This window comes from Ranitomeya variabilis, chromosome 2, assembly GCF_051348905.1.
Source record: "Ranitomeya variabilis isolate aRanVar5 chromosome 2, aRanVar5.hap1, whole genome shotgun sequence".
In the NCBI taxonomy this organism is placed as follows: domain Eukaryota; kingdom Metazoa; phylum Chordata; class Amphibia; order Anura; family Dendrobatidae; genus Ranitomeya; species Ranitomeya variabilis.
In genome coordinates, this window is record NC_135233.1 from 243,464,182 (window position 1) to 243,490,705 (window position 26,524).

A 26,524-nucleotide genomic window follows, 5' to 3' on the forward strand; every position below is an offset into this window, starting at 1 on the left:
TACTATTATGGTGGCACTGTGACTAGTGTTACTATTATGGTGGCACTGTGACTGCTGTTAATATTATGGTGGCACTGTGACTAGTGTTACTATTATGGTGGCACTGTGACTGCTGTTACTATTATGGTGGCACTGTGACTGCTGTTACTATTATGGTGGCACTGTGACTAGTGTTACTATTATGGTGGCACTGTGACTGCTGTTACTATTATGGTGGCACTGTGACTGCTGTTAATATTATGGTGGCACTGTGACTGCTGTTAATATTATGTTGGCATTGTGACTACTGTTACTATTATGGTGGCACTGTGACTGCTGTTACTATTATGGTGGCACTGTGACTGCTGTTACTATTATGGTGGCACTGTGACTAGTGTTACTATTATGGTGGCACTGTGACTGCTGTTAATATTATGGTGGCACTGTGACTGCTGTTATTATTATGGTGGCACTGTGACTGCTGTTACTATTATGGTGGCACTGTGACTGCTGTTAATATTATGGTGGCACTGTGACTGCTGTTAATATTATGGTGGCACTGTGACTGCTGTTACTATTATGGTGGCACTGTGACTAGTGTTACTATTATGGTGGCACTGTGACTAGTGTTACTATTATGGTGGCACTGTGACTGCTGTACCTATTATGGTGGCACTGTGACTAGTGTTACTATTATGGTGGCACTGTGACTGCTGTTACTATTATGGTGGCACTGTGACTGCTGTTAATATTATGGTGGCACTGTGACTGCTGTTACTATTATGGTGGCACTGTGACTAGTGTTACTATTATGGTGGCACTGTGACTGCTGTTACTATTATGGTGGCACTGTGACTGCTGTTAATATTATGGTGGCACTGTGACTGCTGTTACTATTATGGTGGCACTGTGACTAGTGTTACTATTATGGTGGCACTGTGACTGCTGTTAATATTATGGTGGCACTGTGACTAGTGTTACTATTATGGTGGCACTGTGACTGCTGTTACTATTATGGTGGCACTGTGACTGCTGTTACTATTATGGTGGCACTGTGACTAGTGTTACTATTATGGTGGCACTGTGACTGCTGTTACTATTATGGTGGCACTGTGACTAGTGTTACTATTATGGTGGCACTGTGACTGCTGTTACTATTATGGTGGCACTGTGACTAGTGTTACTATTATGGTGGCACTGTCACTGCTGTTACTATTATGGTGGCACTGTGACTAGTGTTACTATTATGGTGGCACTGTGACTGCTGTTACTATTATGGTGGCACTGTGACTGCTGTATCTATTATGGTGGCACTGTGACTAGTGTTACTATTATGGTGGCACTGTGAATGCTGTAACTATTATGGTGGTACTAGTCACAGTGCCACCATAATAGTAACAGCAGTCACAGTGCCACCATAATATTAACAGCAGTCACAGTGCCACCATAATATTAACAGCAGTCACAGTGCCACCATAATAGTAACAGCAGTCACAGTGCCACCATAATAGTAACAGCAGTCACAGTGCCACCATAATAGTAACAGCAATCACAGTGCCACCATAATAGTAACAGCAGTCACAGTGCCACCATAATAGTAACAGCAGTCACAGTGCCACCATAATATTAACAGCAGTCACAGTGCCACCATAATAGTAACAGCAGTCACAGTGCCACCATAATAGTATCACTAGTCACAGTGCCACCATAATAGTTACAGCAGTCACAGTGCCACAGTGACTAGCAGTCCTACTCTACGTTTTTTATAATCGCTGTGCTATTACTGCCTCCTGAATGTATTAAAAGAAAGACCACATTAAATGCAAACTGTACCTGAAGCGTTTCTGAAACACTCCCATGGTGCCAGGAAGAGCGAGCGCAGATAAAGGCCGACCTGGTCCCGGTAAGATGTCCGGACATTTCAGATCTGACCTCCACACTGCCAAACCAGCCCAATGTCAAAGTAGAGAAAAGGGCGAGAAGCCAGCGCTGCTTGATTGTGCACCTGTGTCTTGGCCTGTCTCACCCTTCATCTGTGGTGCTGGTTAGGCAATGCGGAGGTTGGACCTGAAATGTCTATGTCCGGACCTGGTCAACCTTTATCTGCGCTTGCTCTTCCTGACGCCATGGGAGTGATTCAGAAACCCTTCAGGTACAATTTGCATTTAATGTGATCTTGCTTTTAATACATTTAGGAGGCCTTTATGGCACAGCGAATATAAAAAACGTAGAGTAGGACTGCCCCATTATGAGAATGCCTTGGCGTGGTGGGGTGGCTCAAAGAATTGATCAATTGTTTGCTAAATGTCTCATTTTGAAATACAGTTAGAAATGAATATGTGCAATTGCACTTTATGTATTGGATTCTAACCATAAGCAGCGCTGGCTTCTCCCTTTTTTGTTTTGATATTACTGTCATGGGGCACTGTGAATGATATTACTGTAATGGGGCAATGTGGATGATATTACTGTAGTGGGGCACTGTGGCTGGTATTACTGTAATGGGGCACTGTGGCTGATATTACTGTGATGGGGCACTGTGGGTAATATTACTGTAATGGGGCACTCTGAATAATATTACTGTAGTGGGGCACTGTGGGTGATATTGCTGTAGTGGGGCACTGTGGCTGATATTACTGTGATGGGGCACTGTGGGTGATATTACTGTAATGGGGGCACTGCGGCTGATATTACTGTAATGGGGGCACTGCGACTGATATTACTGTAATTGGGCACTGTGGATGATATTATTGTAATGGGGGCACTGTGGCTGATATTACTGTAATGGGGGCACTGTGAATGATATTATTGTTAGGTAGCATTTTACCAGCTACAGGTTTGGCCATGAAAAATAAACCCGATTTCCCTTGGGTGGTTTGTGCAGAATTATGGAAGCATTTTGTACTTAAAGGGGTTGTCCAGACAAAATTTAAAGTTTACTGGTGGCTTGGTATATTAATAAATTACAAACCTAGCTACACTTACTGGCACTTAACAAGATTCACCAAAGGCTTCTCCGCAGTCTGCACTTACATCGGCAGTAAAGCAGCAGCAGGACTGATGGGACCTCTGTTGAGTGCGTCAAATGTGGACATGCATTCTCACTGCAGACCACCAGAGGGCAGCAGTGGTCTTTTTTTTTTTTTTTTTTTTTTAACAAAAAAGTCAATTATTCAAATTAAATGCTGAATCTGTAAGACTACATTTATATTGAAGCCAGAGACAGATTTTACTAGAAAGACATAATAAAAATTAAATGAGATCATTCACTTATTTTGAATAATTTTCCTTTTATTTCCATAGAGTATTATGAGCAGGGAGAATTTATCAAACAATTGCTCAAACATTTGCCCGATTCATCTATGCACCCGCTCTTTAAAATGGGTACAAATTAGAAAAGGTTTGGTGTTATGACCCCAATGGCAGAGGGTCTCAGAAATAAATACTAAGTCTGCAAACACAAAAAACCAGCTCATAGGGCAGTGGTAACTGGGCTGACCGTATATCTAATCCTAGCACCACAAATAGCAGCAGCCGGGGAACGTGCCTACGTTGGTTCTAGACGTCTCGCGCCAGTCGGAGAACTAACTAACCCTAGAAGGGAAAAGATAGACCTTTCTTGCCTCCAGAGAAAAGACCCCAAAAGTTGGATACAAGCCCCCAACAAATAATAACGGTGAGGTAAGAAGAAAAGACAAACGTAAGAATGAACTAGGTATTTAGCAAAGAGAGGCCCACTGACTAATAGCAGAATATAGTAAGATGACTTATACGGTCAGCAAAAACCCTATCAAAATTTCCACGCTGGATATTCAAGAACCCCCGAACCGTCTAATGGCCCGGGGGGAGAATACCAGCCCCCTAGAGCTTCCAGCAAAATCAGGAATCACATTTAGTACAAGCTGGACAAAAAATAAGAGCAATGCAAATAACCAAAAGACAAGGAAGCAGGACTTAGCTTAATTTTGCAAGAACCCGGACCAGCAGACAGGAGCAAACAGAAAGGACTGATTACAACGATGCCAGGCACCAGACTAAGAATTCAGGAAGTTCATATAGCAACACCCCTGGACTAACGACCCAGGTGGGTGCCAAACTGAGGAAAGACAATCCCAGAGTCATATCACTAGTGACCACAAGAGGGAGCCAAAAAAGTCTAATTCACAACAGTTTGGCTTTTTATTTTTATTAAAGAAACACCCGCTTTGTTCGTCATGTTCAAGTGAATACCAGACACAACCTATAGGCGGAAGTGGAGCTATTTTTGGAAATGCCTTGTTCTACCACTAGCACCATCTACTTTTGATTCCCAGTTAATTTAAAGTAAGCACAGAGGTGGAACCTTTTAGGCCAGAATGATTATTGTGCAGAACAGCAGTTATGATGTCACCAGGAAGCCCATGAAAGTTCCACCAGGTTTTAGATTACTAGGAGCAGGGCTTCCCCGCAGCACCACTGTCACTTTGTATTAGGGTGAGGGGTGGTATCAATATTAGGTCGTTCCAGCTGATCTTGACAGGCAGCTATGTCACTCTCTCAATGCTGCATCTGAAAAAATGAGTTCATCATCAGTATAAAACGTCAGGGCTCCAGTGAAGGGTGAGATTTTCGGAGGAGTTGCGAAGTCATCTGCTTGGTAGTTGATACATGACATGTCATCTCTGGTGCCCCCACCACTAGCACCATCTGAGCATGAGTCCTGGTTAATTTAGTGTAAGCGAAGAGATCTATCCTCTTTAGACCAGAATGATTATTATGCAGAACAGAAAATATGATGTCACCGGAGATCGTAAGAAAGCTCCTACATGTCATGATCCAGACCGGGTTTTGGGTCTTGTCTCTCCTTTCCCGGTCTGGTTATGTAGGAGGTTAACTTTCTCTGCCTCGTTCCAGTTTGGGGTCGGCTATTTTTCTGCGTTGCATCCTGCTGGCAGTACCAGTTACATTCCCTGCCTACGGCGTGTGTAGCTGGCTATGGTGAAACCCTGATTTGTCCTGCTGTGCTTAGCTGTCTTTGCCTGTGTCTGTTCATTCCTCTCTTCCCGCCCTGACTCTCTGCGTCCCTGTGTGTTTGGATTCCCCAGTACTCGACTCTGCTTTGGCTCTGACCTGATTCTTTCTCTTCCTTCTGATATTTCTGCTATGGACCAATATTGACCTTTAAGCACTCCTCTGACTGTGTATGGAAATCCCCTTGGTACTACGCTACTCTCTGGTATTGATACGACTTGTCTGACCATTCTGCTGCCACCTGGTGGTAGCCTCGCTGCAGTTCTGCTGGTCAGCTCTGAGCAGAATTTCAGCCCTCTCTCCACCCTGCTGCCATCTAGTGGAGTCTGCACTTACCTGCGGAGCTGCATCGTGACACTACAGCTTTTCCATTAGTAGTAGAAGGCTTTCTCACAGCACTGCAATCACTTTTAGAGATGGGCGAATCCAAACAGTAAAGTTCAGTGTCCGCAACGACCACCTGCTGTTCAGGCACAGACACAAAATCCTGGGGAAATCCTTGTAACTGTTCGGATTCGACCCCCTGAACACTGGGTGTTTGTCATGTTGTCATGTGCATGACAGTGCGGCAAACACTGCTTCTGATCGGCGGTTAAATCATCACTGCCGGTCAGACAGCCGCAATTCCAACGCTGTCTCATGCAAGCTCATGCTGTTATTTGACAGCATGGGAACCGCGTCTGTCTGACCGACGTTGATGATTTTAGAAGCGGTGTTTGCAGCTCTGTCATGCACATGATAGCATGGCAAACACTGGATGTTCGGGCCAAACATTCAAGTCCTGGTACTTTTCTGGTACCCGAACCCGAACTGTCTGTAAGGCCAATGTCCCACTTGCAGCTGCAATGCGAGAAACTCGCGTGAGTCTCTCGCCTCAATACATGGCACTGCCGCCGGCGGTTCGGACCAGAGCATGCGGCTGCATAGAAATACATGCAGCCGCACACTCCAGTCCCAAGCGCCGGCGGCAGTGCCGAGTATAGAGGCGCGAGTTTCTCACATTGCATTTGCAAGTGGGACACCTGCCTAACTGTTCTGCCGAACCCGCAGAATTGTCTGGTAGTGGCTACATGACATGTCTTTTCTCATGCTCCTTCTCTAGCATCATCTGAGTTTGTGTTCTATTTGATTTACCGTAAGCCGTAGAGGTGTAATTTCTTGAAACCAGAATGATTGTTGTGCGGAACAGGGGATATGATGTCACAGGGGAGCACAAGAAAGTTTCAACAGCATTTAGATTACCAGGAACAGGCTTCCCCGCGGCAATGCTGTCACATTGCATTAGTTTGACTGGTAGTATCAATGTTAGGTCACTTCAGCTGGTCCCAGTAGGTGGATATGTCACCCTCTCACTGCTGCATATGACAAAATGAGTTTATCAGCAGTATAAAAAAGTCACTGCTCCAGGGAAGGATGAGATGTTTGGAGATGTTGCATAGTCAGCTGCTTGGTTGTCACTACATGTCTTCTCACGCTGGACACACAACATGCTCCGATCCCTTCTCGAGGTCATCTCCAGATTATGTCCTTGATACATCAAATACTTTTAGTTCCCTTAAGCCATAATTGAAGATGAAGATGATTTAAAATAGCTTGTCCTGAGGTTAGGACCATTGTATTTGTCGAAAGAGAGAAGGACCAAATCTACAACACTCAGGACAATTATGTAACTTGTATTACATTTTCAGATCAGAGTCCTGGTGGACAGCAGGGCATTTATATTACTGTTGAAGTACCGGGCCTGGACACAATTGGAACCGCTGCACCCCATATCTTATACCTCTTGAACCAGGCACCCATTGAGTGCTTAAATTGCGTATCCTTCAAAGATTAAGATGGTAAAGGTGTCTAAGGCTTACCAGTGCCGTGAGAACTATAAGACTTTGTGCCATACTCTTGATCTTCATACATTTTGGAGTTGACAATTTTGGGATGTTCCAATGAAAACCATGATTTGCCTAACATCCAATCCTGCAACCTGTGACCACTCCGGACCTCCATGCTTTTGTGGAGACCAATTTGGTTACCTTCTATATAACGTAGATGTTGATTCTCCAAACTGCAATATATTTGCAGATAAACTGAAGGGAAAAGTCCAAGGCATACTTTCCAACAGTCCTGATTTCGAGATCAGCAACTGCAGCTCCAAAGGGGCTCAGGTTTAATTCACCCAGGACTATTTTGGGCTGTGCCAGTGTGTTACGTGTGGAGCTTTAACAATTTGATTTTTTTTTTTTTAATGATAAGTGTTTAATAGCCTTGTTTCCACCCTTAAACCCTACAGAGCAGTATGGTCTTTGCTTCATGAAGAGTCTCGGGACATGGTTTCCGGGATAGTCACAAATTGCGGTAGTAACATTGATGGCACAGTGGCTTAGTCGGAAAGAGTGAAGAAACGTTATCTGGAGAGGTAAATCCAACAGACCAAAGAATAGACCAGGAACATTGCCAGAATTCAGAACCAGGATTAGGACAACAGATAGTGGGTACACAATCCAAAGAATTTGGCAGAAGCATAGTCAGAAACAAAGGGGAGATCGGGACCAGATTCAAAAGTCAAGCGCAGTAGAAATAATTCAAAGACTGCTCAGCAGCTCCTTCTTCACATAGGTGGCCAGGTCCACTGTCATCTTCAAGCACCAGTTGCCTTGGCAAACTGGCATGATCATGTATATGGTCAGCGCAAGTCAAACCAGCAGGTGCGTGGCAGAAGGCCACATGGGAGTAAGATCAGCAGAGGAGAAAGTGTCACCATATTCGTCTGTCTGCTGCACCTGTGACTGTTTTATAGAATCCAACACTCAAACAGGGCACAGAGTGTAATAAACACACTGGCCCTTCATGAATTGTAACAGATCCATGGACCCATTGGCCCTTCAAGGAGTATAATGGACTCACTGGCCCTTCTGGTTGTGTAATAGGTCCACTGGTTATTCAAGGTATGTAACCGGTTGACTGGCCTTTCAATGTGTGTAACATACCCATTATCCTTTAAAGATGTGTAGTCGACTAGCCCTTCAATGTGTGTCATAGATCCACTGTCCCTTCAAGATGTGTGGAAGATCCACAATCTATTTACAGTAAGATGTGTACAAAACGTACTAATCCTTCAAGATGTGTAATGACCCTCTAATTCTTCAAGATGCGTAGCCAGATCTTTTGGACCTTCAAGGTGTGTAACAGACCCACCATTCCTTCAAGATGTGTAACAGACCTGTTATGATCCGGTGACCCTGGAGCCACATGAGACTAACTCTGGAGTAGGTGGTACCTGTACTGACCGCAATGCTAATACTGACACCGCAACTAGAAGTAGCCGTGGGATGTACCTAACCAGGCCTAGACACCTCGACACAGCCGGAGGACTAAATACCCCTAAAGATGGAAATGGGAAATCCTATCTTGCCTCAGAGCAGAGCCCCAAAGGATAGGCAGCCCCCCACAAATATTGACTGTGAGTTTAAGAGGAAATACGTACACAGGCAGAAAAGACAGAGTTTAGCAAAAGAGGCACTTCTAGCTAAATAGAAAAGGATAGGACAGAGTTCTAAGCGGTCAGTAATAAAACACTAGAAAAATCCACAGCAGAATATACAATATACTACATCTAACTAAAGACATAGGATGTATATCTGCATCTCCAGAGAAACCAGCATGACAGAAAAAAATCCAAACAAAGTCTAAGCTGGACAAAAACACAATAGATTGCACTGCACATAAAAGCACACTGCATGCGTGCTACAGAGAACAAAAACAAGATACTTATCTTAGCTGAAATGACAGCAGGGCAACTGGAGCCAGACAGAGATGCAATCCCTCCAAGATACAATGGACAACTGGCAGGGATTGATGGATCCCATAAACCTAAATACCTAATAGAGCTGCAATAAGCAGAAACACCTGCGCAGCTAATAATCCAGAGACCACTGCACTAACAACCACCGGAGGGAGCCCAAGAGCAGAATTCACAACAGTACCCCCCCCCCTTGAAGAGGGGTCACTGAACCCTCACCAGAGCCCCCAGGCCGATCAGGACGAGCCAGATGAACGGCCCGAACCAAATCAGCATGGACATCAGAGGCAAAAACCCAAGAATTATCCTCCTGGCCGTAACCCTTCCATTTGACAAGGTACTGAAGCTTCCGTCTCGAAAAACGAGAATCCAAAATCTTCTCAACCACATACTCCAACTCCCCATCAACCAACACAGGAGCCGGAGGATCAACAGAGGGAAGAACGGGCACCACATAATTCCGCAATAAAGATCTATGGAAAACATTATGGATAGCAAAAGATGCCGGAAGGGCCAAACGAAAAGACACCGGATTGATAATCTCAGAAATCCTATAAGGACCAATAAACCGAGGCTTAAACTTAGGGGAAGAAACCTTCATAGGAACATGACGGGAAGACAACCAGACCAAATCCCCAACCCGAAGCCGGGAACCAACACACCGACGACGATTAGCAAAACGTTGCGCCTCCTCCTGAGACAACACCAAATTGTCCACCACATGAGCCCAAATTTGCTGCAACCTGTCCACCACAGAATCCACACCAGGACAATCAGAAGGCTCAACCTGCCCTGAAGAAAAACGAGGATGAAAACCAAAATTACAAAAGAAGGGCGAAATCAAGGTAGCCGAACTAGCCCGATTATTAAGGGCAAACTCGGCCAATGGCAAGAAAGTCACCCAATCATCTTGATCAGCAGACACAAAGCATCTCAAATAAGTTTCCAAAGTCTGATTAGTTCGCTCGGTTTGGCCATTTGTCTGAGGATGAAATGCGGAAGAAAAACACAAATCAATGCCCAGCCTAGCACAAAAGGCTCGCCAAAACCTAGAAACAAACTGGGAACCTCTGTCGGACACAATATTCTCTGGAATACAATGCAAACGAACCACATGCTGAAAAAAACAATGGAACCAAATCAGAAGAGGAAGGCAACTTAGGCAAAGGCACCAAATGAACCATCTTAGAAAACCGGTCACAACCCACCCAGATAACCGACATCCTCTGGGAAACCGGAAGGTCTGAAATAAAATCCATAGAAATATGCGTCCAAGGCCTCTCAGGGATGGGCAATGGCAAAAGCAACCCACTAGCGCGGGAACAACAAGGCTTAGCCCGCGCACAAGTCCCACAGGACTGCACAAAAGAACGCACATCCCGCGTCAAAGAAGGCCACCAAAAAGACCTACCAACCAAATCTCTGGTACCAAAAATACCAGGATGACCAGCCAACACAGAACAATGAACCTCCGAAATCACCCTACTAGTCCATTTATCAGGAACGAACAGTTTCCCCACTGGACAGCGGTCAGGTTTGTCAGCCTGAAATTCCTGAAGAACCCGTCGCAGATCAGGGGAGATGGCAGAAAGGACCACCCCTTCCTTTAGAATGCCGACCAGTTCAAGGACCTCCGGAGAATCAGGCAAAAAGCTCCTAGAGAGGGCATCAGCCTTAATATTCTTAGAACCCGGAAGATACGAGACCACGAAATCAAAATGGGAGAAAAACAAAGACCATCGAGCCTGTCTAGGATTCAGCCGCTTGGCAGACTCGAGGTAAATCAGATTTTCATGATCAGTTAAGACCACAATACGATGCTTGGCTCCCTCAAGCCAATGTCGCCATTCCTCGAACGCCCACTTCATAGCCAACAATTCCCGATTGCCGACATCATAATTACGTTCAGCAGGCGAAAACTTTCGGGAAAAGAAGGCACATGATTTCATCAAGGAACCATCAGAATTCCTCTGAGATAAAACGGCCCCTGCCCCAATCTCCGAAGCGTCAACCTCAACCTGAAATGGAAGAGAAACATCTGGCTGACGCAACAGCGGGGCAGAAGTAAATCGGCGTTTAAGCTCCTGAAAGGCAGAGACAGCCGCAGAGGACCAATTCGTCACATTAGCGCCCTTTTTCGTCAAATCGGTCAGGGGTTTAACCACACTGGAGAAGTTAGCAATGAAACGGCGATAAAAATTAGCAAAGCCCAAAAATTTCTGAAGACTCTTCACGGACGTGGGCTGAATCCAATCATGAATGGCCTGAACCTTAACCGGATCCATCTCTATAGATGAGGGAGAAAAAATAAAGCCCAAAAAAGAAACCTTCTGCACTCCAAAAAGACACTTAGACCCCTTCACAAATAAAGCATTGTCACGAAGGATCTGAAAAACCATCCTGACCTGTTTCACATGAGACTCCCAATCATCGGAAAAAATCAAAATGTCATCCAAATATACAATCATGAATTTATCAAGATAATTCCGGAAGATATCATGCATGAAGGACTGAAAAACAGATGGAGCATTAGAGAGCCCGAAGGGCATCATAAGGTATTCAAAATGGCCCTCGGGCGTATTAAACGCAGTTTTCCATTCGTCACCCTGCTTAATACGAATAAGATTATATGCCCCTCGAAGGTCAATCTTAGTAAACCAACTAGCCCCCTTAATCCTAGCAAACAAATCGGAAAGCAAAGGCAAAGGGTATTGAAATTTGACCGTGATCTTATTCAAGAGGCGATAATCAATACAAGGTCTCAAGGAGCCATCCTTCTTGGCAACAAAAAAAAATCCCGCTCCCAATGGTGAAGAAGATGGCCGAATATGCCCTTTCTCCAAAGACTCCTTAATATAACTCCGCATGGCGGTATGTTCAGGCACAGACAGGTTGAAAAGTCGGCCCTTAGGAAACTTACAACCTGGAATCAAGTCAATAGCACAATCACAGTCCCTATGCGGTGGAAGGGAACTGGACTTGGGCTCATTGAACACATCCTGAAAATCAGACAAGAACTCTGGAATTTCAGACGGGGGGGAAGAGGAGATTGACATCAAAGGAACGTCACCATGAACTCCCTGACTACCCCAACTAGTCACAGACATAGATTTCCAATCCAACACCGGATTATGTACCTGCAACCATGGAAAACCCAGCACAATAGCATCATGCAATTATGCAACACCAAAAAGCGACAATCCTCCCGATGGGCTGGCGCCATGCACATGGTCACCTGTGTCCAAAACTGGGGTTTCTTTTTAGCCAAAGGTGTAGCATCAATGCCCCTTAAAGGAATAGGGTTCTCCAAAGACTGCAAGGGGAAACCACAATGTCTAGCGAATTCAAAGTCCATTAAATTCAAAGCGGCGCCAGAATCTACAAACGCCATGACAGAAAATGATGACAATGAGCAGATCAATGTCACAGATAACAGAAATTTAGGTTGTACGGTACCAATGGTAACTGAACTAGCGATTCTCTTAGTACGCTTAGGGCAGACCGAAATGACATGAGAAGCATCGCCACAGTAAAAACACAACCCATTCTGACGTCTGAATCCCCGTCGTTCAGCTCCAGACAGAATCCTATCGCACTGCATAGGCTCAGGTATCTGCTCTGAGGACAACGCCACAGCGCGCACAGCTCTGCGCTCACGCGGGCGCCGATCAATCTGAATGGCCCGAGACATAGAATCGCTCAGACCAATAGGCGTGGGAAACCCCACCATAACATCTTTAACAGATTCAGAAAGACCCTTTCTGAAAATTGCCGCCAAAGCATCCTCATTCCATTTAGTCAACACAGACCATTTTCTAAATTTCTGACAATACAATTCTGCCGCTTCTTGACCCTGAGACAGTACCAACAAGGTCTTCTCCGCTTGATCCACAGAATTTGGTTCATCATATAATAACCCTAGAGCCTGAAAAAAGGCTTCTACATTAAGCAAGGCAGGATTCCCAGATTCCAGGGAAAATGCCCAATCCTGAGGATCGCCACGCAGCAGGGAGATGACAATTTTAATCTGCTGAATGGGATCACCAGAAGAACGAGGTTTCAGAGAAAAAAACAGTTTACAGTTATTTTTAAAACTCAAAAATTTAGACCTGTCCCCAAAAAACAAATCAGGAGTAGGAATCCTAGGCTCTAAAACCGGAGTCTGAACAATATAATCGGTAATACCCTGTACCCTAGCAGCTAGTTGGTCTACACGAGAAGCTAATCCCTGAACATCCATGCTAGCACACAGCTCTTCAGTCACCCAGAGGAAAAGAGGGAAGGAAAGTGTTGTGGATTCTGTTTTTGGGCTCCCTCTGGTGGTTACAGCTGGTACTGGGTGACTTTGGTGGGTTGCGGTCACTGGTTTCCACCTGTCCATCAGAGGCTGGGTGTTTCCTATTTAACCTGGCTTTCCTGTCATTCCCTTGCCGGCTATCAATGTATCAGTGTGTCTCTGTTACCTTTGCTACCTGCTCCTAGGCCTTCAAGACAAGCTAAGTCTGGATTTCCCTGTTTCATGTTTGCTTTCATGTTTTTAGTCCAGCTTGCAGATATGTAATTCTCTGCTGCTGGTTGCTCTAGTGGGCTGAAATTACCACTCATGTACCATGAGTTGGCACATGAGTTCAAGTAATTTCAGGATGGTATTTTGAAGGGTTTTAAGCTGACCGCGCAGTTCACCTTTTGTATCCTCTGCTATCTAGCTTAAGCGGGCCTCATTTTGCTGAATCTGTTTTCATAACTACGTTTGTGCCTTCCTCTCATTCCACCGTCATTATATGTGGGGGGCTGCTATTTCTGTGGGAATATTTCTCTGGAGGCAAGATAGGTCTGTGAGTCTTCTGATAGGGGTAGCTAAATGTCCGGCTGGCGCGAGACGTCTAGAGTCCCCCCAGGAATGTTCCCCGGCTGCTGTTAGTTGAGTGTTGAGGTTCAGGATCGCGGTCAGCTCAGGTTCCATCACCCTAGAGCTCGTCCTGTTTTTGCCCGTGTTATGTGTTTAATTCCCTGCCATTGGGAACATGACAGCATAGCCGGCCCACAAAGTGTTAATTGTTTGGGCTGAAGCAGGAGAAAAAGAAGTGTTGAAGGGAAATTTTTTTTTTTTTTCCCCTCAGAGTTTTGCTGCCTAGCCCTTAATTGCTGTCTAGCTGCTTCTTACCTCCTCTTAACCCTTGAATGGCTCTGACCTTAGCTGTTTAACATGGATGTCCAGAGTTTGGCTTCCAGCCTGAATAATCTTGCTGCAAAAGTTCAAAACATACAGGATTTTGTTGTTCACACTCCTATGTCTGAACCTAGAATTCCTATTCCAGAGTTTTTTTCTGGAGATAGATCTACCTTCCTGAATTTCAGGAACAATTGCAAATTGTTTCTTTCTTTGAAATCTCGCTCCTCTGGAGACCCTGCTCAGCAGGTCAAGATTGTAATATCTTTCCTGCGGGGCGACCCTCAGAATTGGGCATTTGCATTGGCACCAGGGGATCCTGCATTGCTCAGTGTGGATGCGTTTTTTCTGGCACTGGGATTGCTCTATGAGGAACCTAACCTGGAGATTCAGGCTGAAAAGGCTTTATTAGCCCTCTCTCAGGGGCATGATGAAGCGGAAGTATATTGTCAAAAATTTCGGAAATGGTCGGTGCTTACTCAGTGGAATGAGTGCGCCCTGGCTGCAAACTTCAGAGATGGTCTTTCTGAGGCCATTAAGGATATTATGGTGGGGTTCCCTGCGCCTACAGGTCTGAATGAGTCTATGGCTATGGCCATTCAGATTGATCGGCGTTTACGGGAGCGCAAACCTGTGCACCAGTTGGCGGTGTCTTCTGAACAGGCACCTGAGACTATGCAATGTGATAGAATTCAGTCCAGAAGTGAACGGCAAAATTATAGGCGGAAAAATGGATTGTGTTTTTATTGTGGTGATTCAGCTCATGTTATATCAGCATGCTCTAAACGCACAAAAAAGGTTGATAAATCTTTTGCCATTAGTACTCTGCAGTCTAAGTTCATTTTGTCTGTAACTCTGATTTGTTCACTGTCATCCATTTCCGTCGATGCCTATGTGGATTCGGGCACTGCCCTGAGTCTTATGGATTGGTCATTTGCCAAACGCTGCGGTTTTAGTCTGGAGCCTCTGGAAGTTCCTATTCCTTTGAAGGGAATTGACTCTACACCATTGGCTATGAATAAACCGCAGTACTGGACACAAGTGACCATGCGCATGACTCCCGTTCATCAGGAGGTGATTCGCTTCCTTGTACTGTATAATTTACATGATGTACTAGTGCTTGGTCTGCCATGGTTACAAACTCATAATCCAGTCCTGGATTGGAAAACAATGTCTGTGTTAAGCTGGGGATGTCAGGGGGTTCATGATGATGCACCTCTGATTTCAATCGCTTCATCTACTCCTTCTGAGGTCCCTGCGTTTTTGTCTGACTATCGGGATGTTTTTGAGGAGCCTAAGCTCAATTCGCTCCCTCCTCATAGGGATTGTGACTGTGCTATAGAATTAATTCCTGGCAGTAAGTTCCCTAAGGGTCGTTTATTTAATCTGTCAGTGCCAGAGCATACTGCTATGCGGAATTATATTAAGGAGTCCTTGGAAAAGGGACATATTCGTCCATCTTCGTCCCCTCTGGGAGCAGGTTTTTTTTTCGTGGCAAAAAAAGATGGTTCCCTGAGGCCTTGTATAGATTATCGCCTTCTGAATAAGATTACAGTCAAATATCAGTATCCATTGCCATTATTGACTGATTTGTTTGCTCGCATTAAGGGGGCTAGGTGGTTCACTAAGATAGATCTTCGCGGTGCGTATAATCTTGTGCGGATAAAGCAGGGTGATGAGTGGAAAACCGCATTTAATACGCCTGAGGGCCATTTTGAGTATTTGGTAATGCCTTTTGGACTTTCTAATGCTCCTTCAGTCTTTCAGTCCTTTATGCACAATATTTTCCGTGAATATCTGGATAAGTTTATGATTGTGTATTTGGATGATATTTTGGTGTTTTCTGATGACTGGGAGTCTCATGTTCTACAGGTCAGGAAGGTGTTTCAAGTCCTGCGGGCCAATTCTCTGTTTGTGAAGGGCTCAAAATGTCTCTTCGGAGTCCAGAAGATTTCTTTTTTGGGGTACATTTTTTCTCCTTCTACTATTGAGATGGATCCCGTCAAGGTTCAGGCGATTTGTGACTGGACACAACCTACATCTGTTAAGAGTCTTCAGAAGTTCTTGGGTTTTGCTAATTTTTATCGTCGGTTCATTACTAATTTTTCCAGTGTTGTTAAACCTTTGACTGATTTGACTAAAAAGGGTGCTGATGTTGCTAATTGGTCTCCTACGGCTGTGGAGGCCTTTCAGGAACTTAAGCGCCGGTTTTCTTCTGCTCCTGTGTTATGTCAACCAGATGTTTCACTTCCTTTTCAGGTTGAGGTTGATGCTTCCGAGATTGGAGCGGGGGCGGTTTTGTCACAGAGAAGTTCCGATGGCTCGGTGATGAAGCCATGTGCGTTCTTTTCTAGAAAATTCTCGCCCGCCGAGCGCAATTATGATGTGGGTAATCGGGAGCTTTTGGCCATGAAGTGGGCATTTGAGGAGTGGCATCATTGGCTTGAGGGTGCTAGACATCGTGTGGTGGTCTTGACTGATCACAAAAATCTGATTTACCTTGAGTCTGCCAGGCGTCTGAATCCTAGACAGGCTCGTTGGTCGTTGTTTTTTTCTCGTTTCAATTTTGTGGTTTCATACCTGCCAGGTTCAAAGAATGTGAAGGCAGATGCTCTTTCCAGGAGTTTTGTGCCTGACTCTCCTGGAGACTCTGGGCCTACTGGTATCCTTAGGGATGGGGTAATATTGTCCGCGGTCTCCCCAGACTTGCGACGTGCATTGCAGGAGTTTCAGGCGGATAAACCTGATCGTTGTCCACCAGAAAGACTGTTTGTTCCGGATGATTGGACCAGTAGAGTCATCTCCGAGGTCCATTCTTCTGTGTTGGCTGGTCATCCTGGAATATTTGGTACTAGAGACTTGGTGGCCAGGTCTTTTTGGTGGCCTTCCTTGTCAAGGGATGTGCGCACCTTTGTGCAGTCTTGTGAAGTGTGTGCTCGGGCTAAGCCTTGCTGTTCTCGGGCCAGTGGGTTGTTGTTATCCTTGCCTATCCCGAAGAGGCCTTGGACGCACATTTCCATGGATTTTATTTCAGATCTCCCTGTCTCACAGAAAATGTCCGTTATCTGGGTTGTGTGTGACCGCTTTTCTAAGATGGTTCATTTGGTACCCTTGCCTAAGTTGCCTTCCTCCTCTGAGTTGGTCCCTTTATTTTTTCAGAACGTGGTTCGTTTGCATGGGATTCCAGAGAATATTGTTTCTGACAGGGGATCCCAGTTTGTGTCTAGATTTTGGCGGACGTTTTGTGCTAAGATGGGCATTGATTTGTCTTTCTCGTCTGCATTCCATCCTCAGACGAATGGCCAGACGGAGCGAACTAATCAGACCTTGGAAACTTATTTAAGGTGTTTTGTTTCTGCTGATCAAGATGACTGGGTTGCCTTTTTGCCACTGGCCGAATTTGCCCTTAATAATCGGGCTAGTTCTGCTACTTTGGTTTCTCCTTTCTTTTGTAATTCGGGGTTTCATCCTCGTTTTTCCTCTGGTCAGGTGGAGCCTTCGGATTGTCCTGGAGTGGACGTGGTGGTGGACAGGCTACATCAGATTTGGAATCAGGTGGTGGACAATTTGAAGTTGTCTCAGGAGAAGACTCAGCAGTTTGCTAATCGCCGTCGCCGCGTGGGTCCCCGACTTCTTGTTGGGGACTTGGTGTGGTTGTCTTCTCGTTTTGTCCCTATGAAGGTCTCTTCTCCTAAGTTCAAGCCTTGGTTCATCGGTCCTTATAAGATCTTGGAGATTCTTAACCCTGTATCTTTTCGTTTGGATCTCCCAGCATCGTTTGCTATTCATAATGTGTTCCATCGGTCGTTATTGCGGAGGTATGAGGTGCCCGTTGTTCCTTCGGTTGAGCCTCCTGCTCCGGTGCTGGTGGAGGGAGAATTGGAGTATGTTGTTGAGAAGATCTTGGATTCTCGTGTTTCCAGACGTAAACTCCAGTATTTGGTTAAGTGGAAGGGTTATGGTCAGGAGGATAATTCCTGGGTGGTCGCCTCTGATGTTCATGCGACTGATTTGGTCCGCGCCTTCCATAGAGCTCATCCTGATCGCCCTGGGGGTTCTCGTGAGGGTTCGGTGACCGCTCCTCAAGGGGGGGGGTACTGTTGTGGATTCTGTTTTTGGGCTCCCTCTGGTGGTTACAGCTGGTACTGGGTGACTTTGGTGGGTTGCGGTCTCTGGTTTCCACCTGTCCATCAGAGGCTGGGTGTTTCCTATTTAACCTGGCTTTCCTGTCATTCCCTTGCCGGCTATCAATGTATCAGTGTGTCTCTGTTACCTTTGCTACCTGCTCCTAGGCCTTCAAGACAAGCTAAGTCTGGATTTCCCTGTTTCATGTTTGCTTTCATGTTTTTAGTCCAGCTTGCAGATATGTAATTCTCTGCTGCTGGTTGCTCTAGTGGGCTGAAATTACCACTCATGTACCATGAGTTGGCACATGAGTTCAAGTAATTTCAGGATGGTATTTTGAAGGGTTTTAAGCTGACCGCGCAGTTCACCTTTTGTATCCTCTGCTATCTAGCTTAAGCGGGCCTCATTTTGCTGAATCTGTTTTCATAACTACGTTTGTGCCTTCCTCTCATTTCACCGTCATTATATGTGGGGGGCTGCTATTTCTGTGGGAATATTTCTCTGGAGGCAAGATAGGTCTGTGATTCTTCTGATAGGGGTAGCTAGATCTCCGGCTGGCGCGAGACGTCTAGAGTCCCCCCGGGAACGTTCCCCGGCTGCTGTTAGTTGAGTGTTGAGGTTCAGGATCGCGGTCAGCTCAGGTTCCATCACCCTAGAGCTCGTCCTGTTTTTGCCCGTGTTATGTGTTTAATTCCCTGCCATTGGGAACATGACAGGAAAGACAAAACAGACTGCAGAAAAAAAAATGGCTCAGCACCTTTCTTCCCTTCTTCTGAGATGCATTTAACTCATTGTTGGCCAGTTGCACTGTTATGATCCGATGACCCTGGAGCCGCATGAGACTAACTCTGGAGTAGGTGGTACCTGTACTGACCACAATCCTAATACTGACACCGCAACTAGAAGTAGCCGTGGGATGTACCTAACCAGGCCTAGACACCTCGACACAGCCGGAGGACTAAATACCCCTAAAGATGGAAATGGGAAATCCTATCTTGCCTCAGAGCAGAGCCCCAAAGGATAGGCAGCCCCCCACAAATATTGACTGTGAGTTTAAGAGGAAATACGTACACAGGCAGAAAAGACAGAGTTTAGCAAAAGAGGCACTTCTAGCTAAATAGAAAAGGATAGGACAGAGTTCTAAGCGGTCAGTAATAAAACACTAGAAAAATCCACAGCAGAATATACAATATACTACATCTAACTAAAGACATAGGATGTATATCTGCATCTCCAGAGAAACCAGCATGACAGAAAAAATCCAAACAAAGTCTAAGCTGGACAAAAACACAATAGATTGCACTGCACATAAAAGCACACTGCATGCGTGCTACAGAGAACAAAAACAAGACACTTATCTTAGCTGAAATGACAGCAGGGCAAGTGGAGCCAGACAGAGATGCAATCCCTCCAAGATACAATGGACAACTGGAAGGGATTGATGGATCCCACAAACCTAAATACCTAATAGAGCTGCAATAAGCAGAAACACCTGCCCAGCTAATAATCCAGAGACCACTGCACTACCACTAACAACCACCGGAGGGAGCCCAAGAGCAGAATTCACAACACAGACCCACAAAACTTTCACAAGATTATCATCAATAAATAAAAAGTCAAGGCTTCATGAACAAATGAGCAGTTCAGAGATGTTGCATAGTGGAGAGAGGTACTTGAGGGACTCTTAGGACACGATAGAGGACATTCTGCCCTCTTGGGAGGTTTTCTGTAATTACCTGCAATCTGGAAGTTATCTAGCATTTCTTGCAGTGGACTGTGAGTCGAGTTTCTTGACTGCCCCAAGCTGAAAAATCTGCTGAAATCCAGAGTCTCTCATTTATTTTTTATTTTAGAGACAGAAACACGATATTAAAAATAGCGTTCAGAAATTATAAATGGTCTGTGGACGTCAGGCTGCACACAGGGACCATTGTCTACTCCCATAATAGCAGATGTGGACCTTCCCTTACGTTTGCCAAGGACTGCTTGGTTCATCTTGTCCTTCCCTCCGCACATTATGCCAATATTACAAGCTGAACGCAGCTCTGGCAGGTAGTAGCTGAGACTTAAAGAGAGAAGTAAACAGGTTTGGACCACCATGACGCAGGAGAGTCTATATATCACGCATGGATGAAGCCAGTAGAAGCTCAGGAAAGCATTCATCAGGAGGAGAATTATCCCGTTACCTCCCCCGGGGGCATGTTCTTCTGGCAGATGATATGATGTCTTGTTTTAAGCTTAAGACAAGCTTAAGATTAGATATTTTATACAAGGATTTGCCTTTCAATTAGCAAAGTTCTTTTACTTTATAATATGTAAAAAAAATAAAAATATTTATTTTTTTTGCAAATTTTTGTTACATTTATTTTTAAAGTAACAAATAAAGTTTGGTGAAATTATCTCTACTTATGAAGTTATCTTGTGAAGTATTTGGTTGCATGTTGGAGCACAGTACACACTATTATTTCATGAGTGGTTCCAGTGTTGAACTGGTGTTCCTTGGTCCCACCACAAGAGATTATTACATGGTGGCACCTTCCATCTTATTTGCAAACACGTAAGAAGTAGATTCAAGTGATCAGTGATTAGCTCTGTTCTCACCTCCAGTAGTAATCTTCTGCTGATCCAGGCATTTGACTATATATGAGTATGGATTGTTTTCAGTACAACTGGTATTGCACTGGCACTTTATGTGTATAACCATATGGTGAGGGCATATACAGCCCATGCATTCATGTATACTATTTCTTAGGTATTTACAAAGGGCGTTATAATAGCTTTCTTGCACTTGCTTTTTCATATTTGGTCTACAATGCTATGGATAGTTTGGCATATATAATTTTCTCCATTTACTACTTGGCTTGACTATATATTGTACAGTATGTGTACCCCTCTTTTTGGATATTTTTTGTGTGACCTGTCTGTTTTTTTGTTTTACATACACTCATTAATAAAAAATTACATTTTAATTATCTAATATTGAACCTCTTTTTATATGACAGCCCATTTGATTGGTTGTTACATGTACAGGTTGGTAACAAACTCAATGCTCTGCCAATGTCTTAGGTAAACTATTCCCGAACAGTTCACCTCCCCCAGCTGTTGCATTTGCAATTGTGTTTTTTCATGAACTTATGTTAACTTTTTTGTTTAGAATAGACACTATGTTTTCAGACATCTTTTTTCACTAAATAATTTGATCAAATTGTCCTTTTTCCAAAAATGGTTATGGTTTCACATATGTCTTGCATTGGTGACCTGTGTTCATGCTTCTGTCATGGAAGCAAAGCTGAACTTTGGGATCCTGAAAAACGCAGCAAAAAACTCAGCTAAACCAGCTTTTTGTAAGCAGGTTCTTTACTGCCAAGAGAACAGGTTTTGTCTGCAGAAAAAAATGCAGCAAATACCAACTTGCGAAAATAGCCAGTCAACTCCTGTAGTCTTGGTCCAAAAGACCAAGGTAATTGGATACTACCTTTGAGGACTGTATTGGTGTGACCTTTAATTATAAAAGCCTCTAAGCTGCTCGGTAGTTCTTTTCATTTTAGTCATCAGGAAACTAACGCTATTCTTTGCCATCATATATAAAATTTAACTAGTGACATCTTGATGAAATGAAGTCTCTAATTTATGATGTTCCAGTTGAGAATACAAAGAGATGTTATGTCATCGCGGTCTACCAATTTGTATAGGAATATCATTCCACTTTCAAGGTCACAATCATCTGGGGTCATTCCTACAATTAAAATGGATCTGATGCATTTTTTCCACTCTATCCAAGGCATAATGTCATAGAGGTAGATGGACAGAAAGAGGGAATCCAAGAATCAGAAATCCAATTTATTGGATTGTTTGTAGACCCTCTTTAAGTCTGTAAACTTCGATCTACATCTATGGCCAGGTTTAGCCCTGCACTGGAGTTTTCTGTGTGTGAGGTCTTTTCCTCTGGAGTGACAGCTTCCATAAATATGTTAGGAGGTCCTTCTTGTCATCGCTCACTAGCAAGATAGGGGCTCCTTCCGTATCCCTCAAGCTAGGGGGGGGGGCCTAGTCTCCCTGCTCCCCATATTACTTCTGATGGTGAAGACGCCGGAGCCACTTGCCTTGCTGTGCTCCTATATCAGCCCTGATCTGTCCCCTCCTCTACCCAAGGAAGTGGGGAGTAGTAGTATGTAAGAATACACCAACCAGACCAACAAGGGAAGACAGACAGGGATAAAGGAAAATACCAATCATCCAAATATGCACTCACAAACAACAGAATGGAACACCGGGACATAAAGGAAGGAGAAACAAAATAGGAGAGGATGAGGATGTGCATGGAGACAAAGCTACAAGCAACAGTCTGTTGAACAACACTGAAAAATGCCTCCTCAAACAACCGACTCCTCCAACTCCAGAACCAGGCAATATGAACAAACATTGTCAATCCCTGAATGCCAGAGGCAAAATATAGCAGAGGGGAGTGGCTAACACTGAACAGACAGGCCATCAAAGCAGAGAATCTTTAGAAGCTCTCAACTGAGCAGATTAACCCTTGAATTGTTAGCAAAGAAAAACCCTCATTATTTAATATGAAGGTGAAGTACTTCTAAGCGGTGCAGTAATGCGTGAAATCAGATGCTGCTGTCTTCTGGTCCCTCTCTGCCACGGTATACCCTTGACATTCCTCTTGTTTCTGTTTCCTTGTGGAATAATCATGTTTGGCCCAGGGGTCTTTCCTGGCAGGGTGAGACGTTCTGCAGGAATAACTTCACATCTCCCAGAGACCATTAATCAGTAGGATCATATTCTTGATTGATCCTTGGTCTAAAATTCTTACATTTGCATAAAATTGATAAAAGAATGGATATTAATTTCCTTTATCTACAAGTCAGATGGAACACAAATACATATTCATACAAAGGCCATTTCTAGCCTGTAATATGGCTCGGTGTAATAGAAACTTCTGAATTGACTTTGAATATGTGAGAAATTATTTATTTTAGTATTTTTTTGAGTATTGTTATGAACCCGCACCCCGCCACCCCGCCTGAAGTCACTATTGAGTCAGAACGATCACATAATGCGGTCTCCTCACTTTCACCAACGTGACGTTCCACACTATAGTTTTACACAGATGTCCCCTGTCCAGACGGGCCTAGGGAGGGATGTGGAGGGATGAGAGGATGTGGCCCACGCAGTCACTAATGTGGCACCACACTCGCCTACAACTCTTGACTCTTTCACCTGCACTAGTGAAACAGCGCTGCCAGCCTGGTAAGATTGCCACCAGTTCCTCTTTAGATACAAGCCTGCTCTGTTAATGGGATTATATTGGGCCAGAGCCCATCTAAGGTAGCATGAAAAGCTAAACCGATAAATGCACATGTGGATCGAAATACGTTATATTATATATTTAATCGCCTTAAGGGCACATTATATAATACACTATACACACTATGGTTATACATTTACAGTAGTCAGATATGCAAATACAAATAGTTGTTGTACAAAAGATATAAGCAGATGGATCATGTCATTACAGTGTTGACTTTCGACCATGTGTGTGTGGAGACGCAAGGGCTGACAGCTGGTTCCTAGGTCCTTCACAGCATGTTACTCGACGTTGTCCCCAAATTTGAAGTGAACCACAAGCATAACAGAGAGAGCCCACATGGCCTTAGACTAGCCTTTATCCCCGTTGAGTAACTCCCCTCCTGCCCTCTGGGCTTAACCTAAATCCTCTCCCCTTGCCTCTAGCAGCTAAACTAAAAAAAGCCTAAGATGGGTCATAACTCCCTAGTGGATGTTCCTAGGGAGGTGGTTTTGGCGCAATCGGATCCAGCCAGACCCCTGCTACGCATTGAGACCAAACACATCTTTGCTACCTGGCTCCTACTAGCCATTCTACGTATTTTTCCACCCTGTGGTTCTAGAACGGATCGAGACACTTGGAGTCATTCGGTCCATTCTAGAAATCTCAAAAATGTAACCGATGTGTGACCAGTATTACAATAAGTACATATTTTCCTTATGAATACATAGCTGACATAAGAAAGCAGTTAGACAGCATAGTATCTATTTTGCAAGCAAGCTTTTTGTTCTAAGCTTAGCTGGCTCAAGGTATGAGACCTGTCAATCATAACCTTTTGAGACTTGACCCCCTGCTGAGCTTGGTGTGCTGTTAAGGCTGCAAATGGGAAGTGGGTTTTATAATCCTCTGCCAAATAGGATACAAATGATTGACATGAAATTATATCTCCAATAGCCTTAACAAAACTTCTGAATCGTCTATGAATATGTAAGAAATCATTTATTTTAGTATCTTTTTTTGAGTATCATTGTCTCTTCTTATAGAGAACGTATTATAAAGTTTCTGTTTTCAATATGTTTCCAATTTTTTTCTATGCCTCTTTCTATATTACAAAAATCTGGTCAAGAAAGGTGATGTCACCATGATATCAGTGCTATGTCAGGACACTGTGTGTTCTTGTGTCATTTGATCTACTCACAATGTCTATCTATCCCTTAGGTGGTTAATGGAGAGACGGTCGAATGACAGCCGGGACTGTGGTCATCACCGGTGGAATATTAGCGACTGTTATCCTTCTCTGTATTATTGCCGTTCTCTGTTATTGCCGGCTACAGGTAAGCTTATATTGGATGTAACTCAGGATCAGTACAGGATCAGTAATGTACTGTATGTACACAGTGACTGCACCAGCAGAATAGTGAGTGCAGCTCTGGGGTATAATACAGGATGTACCTCAGGATCAGTACAGGATCAGTAATGTAATGTATGTACACAGTGTCTGCACCAGCAGAATAGTGAGTGCAGCTCTGGGGTATAATACAGGATGTACCTCAGGATCAGTACAGGATCAGTAATGTAATGTATGTACACAGTGACTGCACCAGCAGAATAGTGAGTGCAGCTCTGGGGTATAATACAGGATGTACCTCAGGATCAGTACAGGATCAGTAATGTAATGTATGTACACAGTGACTGCACCAGCAAAATAGTGAGTGCAGCTCTGGAGTATAAAACAGGATGTAACTCAGGATCAGTAATGTAATGTATGTACACAGTGACTGCACCAGCAGAATAGTGAGTGCAGCTCTGGAGTATAATACAGGATGTAACTCAGGATCAGTACATTATTATTTTTATTATTATTTATTTATATAGCACCATTATTTCCATGGTGCTGTACATGAGAAGGGGTTACATTAAAATACAAATATCTCTTACAGCAAACAAAACTAACAATGACAGACTGATACAGAGGGAAGAGGACCCTGCCCTTGCGGGCTTACATTCTACAACATTATGGGGAAGGAAACAGTAGGTTGAGGGTTGCAGTAGCTCCGATGGTGTTGAGGTGGCCTTGTGGTCTTTACAGGCTGTAAGCTTCTTTGAAGAGGTGGGTTTTCAGGTTTCTTTTGAAGGATCCAAATGTGGTGAATAACCAGACGTGTTGGGGCACAGAATTCCAGACGATGGGGGATATTCGGGAGAAGTCTTGGAGGCGATTGGGTGAGGAGCGAATAAGCGTGGAGGAGAGAAGGAGGTCTTGGGAGGACCGGAGATTACTTGAGGGAAGATATTGAGAGATTAGTTCGGAAATGTACGGAGGAGAAAGGTTATGGATGGTTTTGTAGGTCAGTGTCAGTAGTTTAAACTGGATACGCTGGGAAATTGGGAGCCAGTGAAGGGATTTGCAAAGAGGGGAAACAGGAGTGTAGCGAGGAGATAGATTAATTAGTCGGGCAGCGGAGTTAAGGACGGACTGGAGGGGTGCGAGATTGTTAGAAGGTAGGCCACAGAGGAGGATGTTGCAGTAGTCGAGGCGGGAGATGATTAGGGCATGCACAAGCATTTTGGTAGAGTGAGGGTTGAGGAAAGGATGGATTCTGGAAATATTTTTGAGCAGGAGGCGACAGGAGGTGGCGAGAGCTTGGATGTGCGGTTTTAAGGACAGGGCAGAGTCCAGGGTTACTCCGAGGCAGCGGATTTTGGGGACAGGGGAAAGTGTGATTTCATTTATTTTGATAGATAGATCAGGTAGGGAAGATATGTGAGATGGAGGAAAGATAATTAGTTCAGATTTGTCCACATTGAGCTTGAGGAAGCGAGAGGAGAAGGAGGAGTGTTATGATCCCAATGGCAGAGGATCTCTGATATTCCGGCAAGATAGCAAAAATATAAATACTGCTCTAGGGAGGTGGAAACTGGACTAACCGCATACCTGATCCTGACACAAACAACTAAAAGTAGCCGGTGAACGTGCCTACGTTGGTTCTAGACGTCTCGAGCCAGCCGGAGAACTGACTTCCCCTAGAGGGAAAAAATAAGACCTCGCTTGCCTCCAGAGAAATTGAACCCCAAAGATATAGAAAGCCCCCAACAAATAATAACGGTGAGGCAAGAGGAAAACACAAACGTAGAGATGAACTAGATTCAG

The 26,524-nt window shown here is 44.3% G+C and overlaps 1 protein-coding gene across 6 annotated transcripts in view; it reads left to right on the forward strand.

Annotated features, from left to right (window-relative positions):
* Positions 1-26,524, forward strand: part of FAM163B (family with sequence similarity 163 member B) — a 151,623-nt gene that overhangs the window by 65,591 nt on the left and 59,508 nt on the right. For all 6 annotated transcript variants that reach the window (XR_013221212.1, XR_013221213.1, XR_013221214.1 and 3 more), the window contains one exon: positions 24,592-24,707. Coding sequence is in view for 3 of the 6 variants with exons in the window: in XM_077284351.1 (XP_077140466.1) it covers positions 24,615-24,707 (93 nt within the window). In the remaining 3 variants the exon portion in view is untranslated. The remainder of the gene's footprint in view (positions 1-24,591; positions 24,708-26,524) is intronic.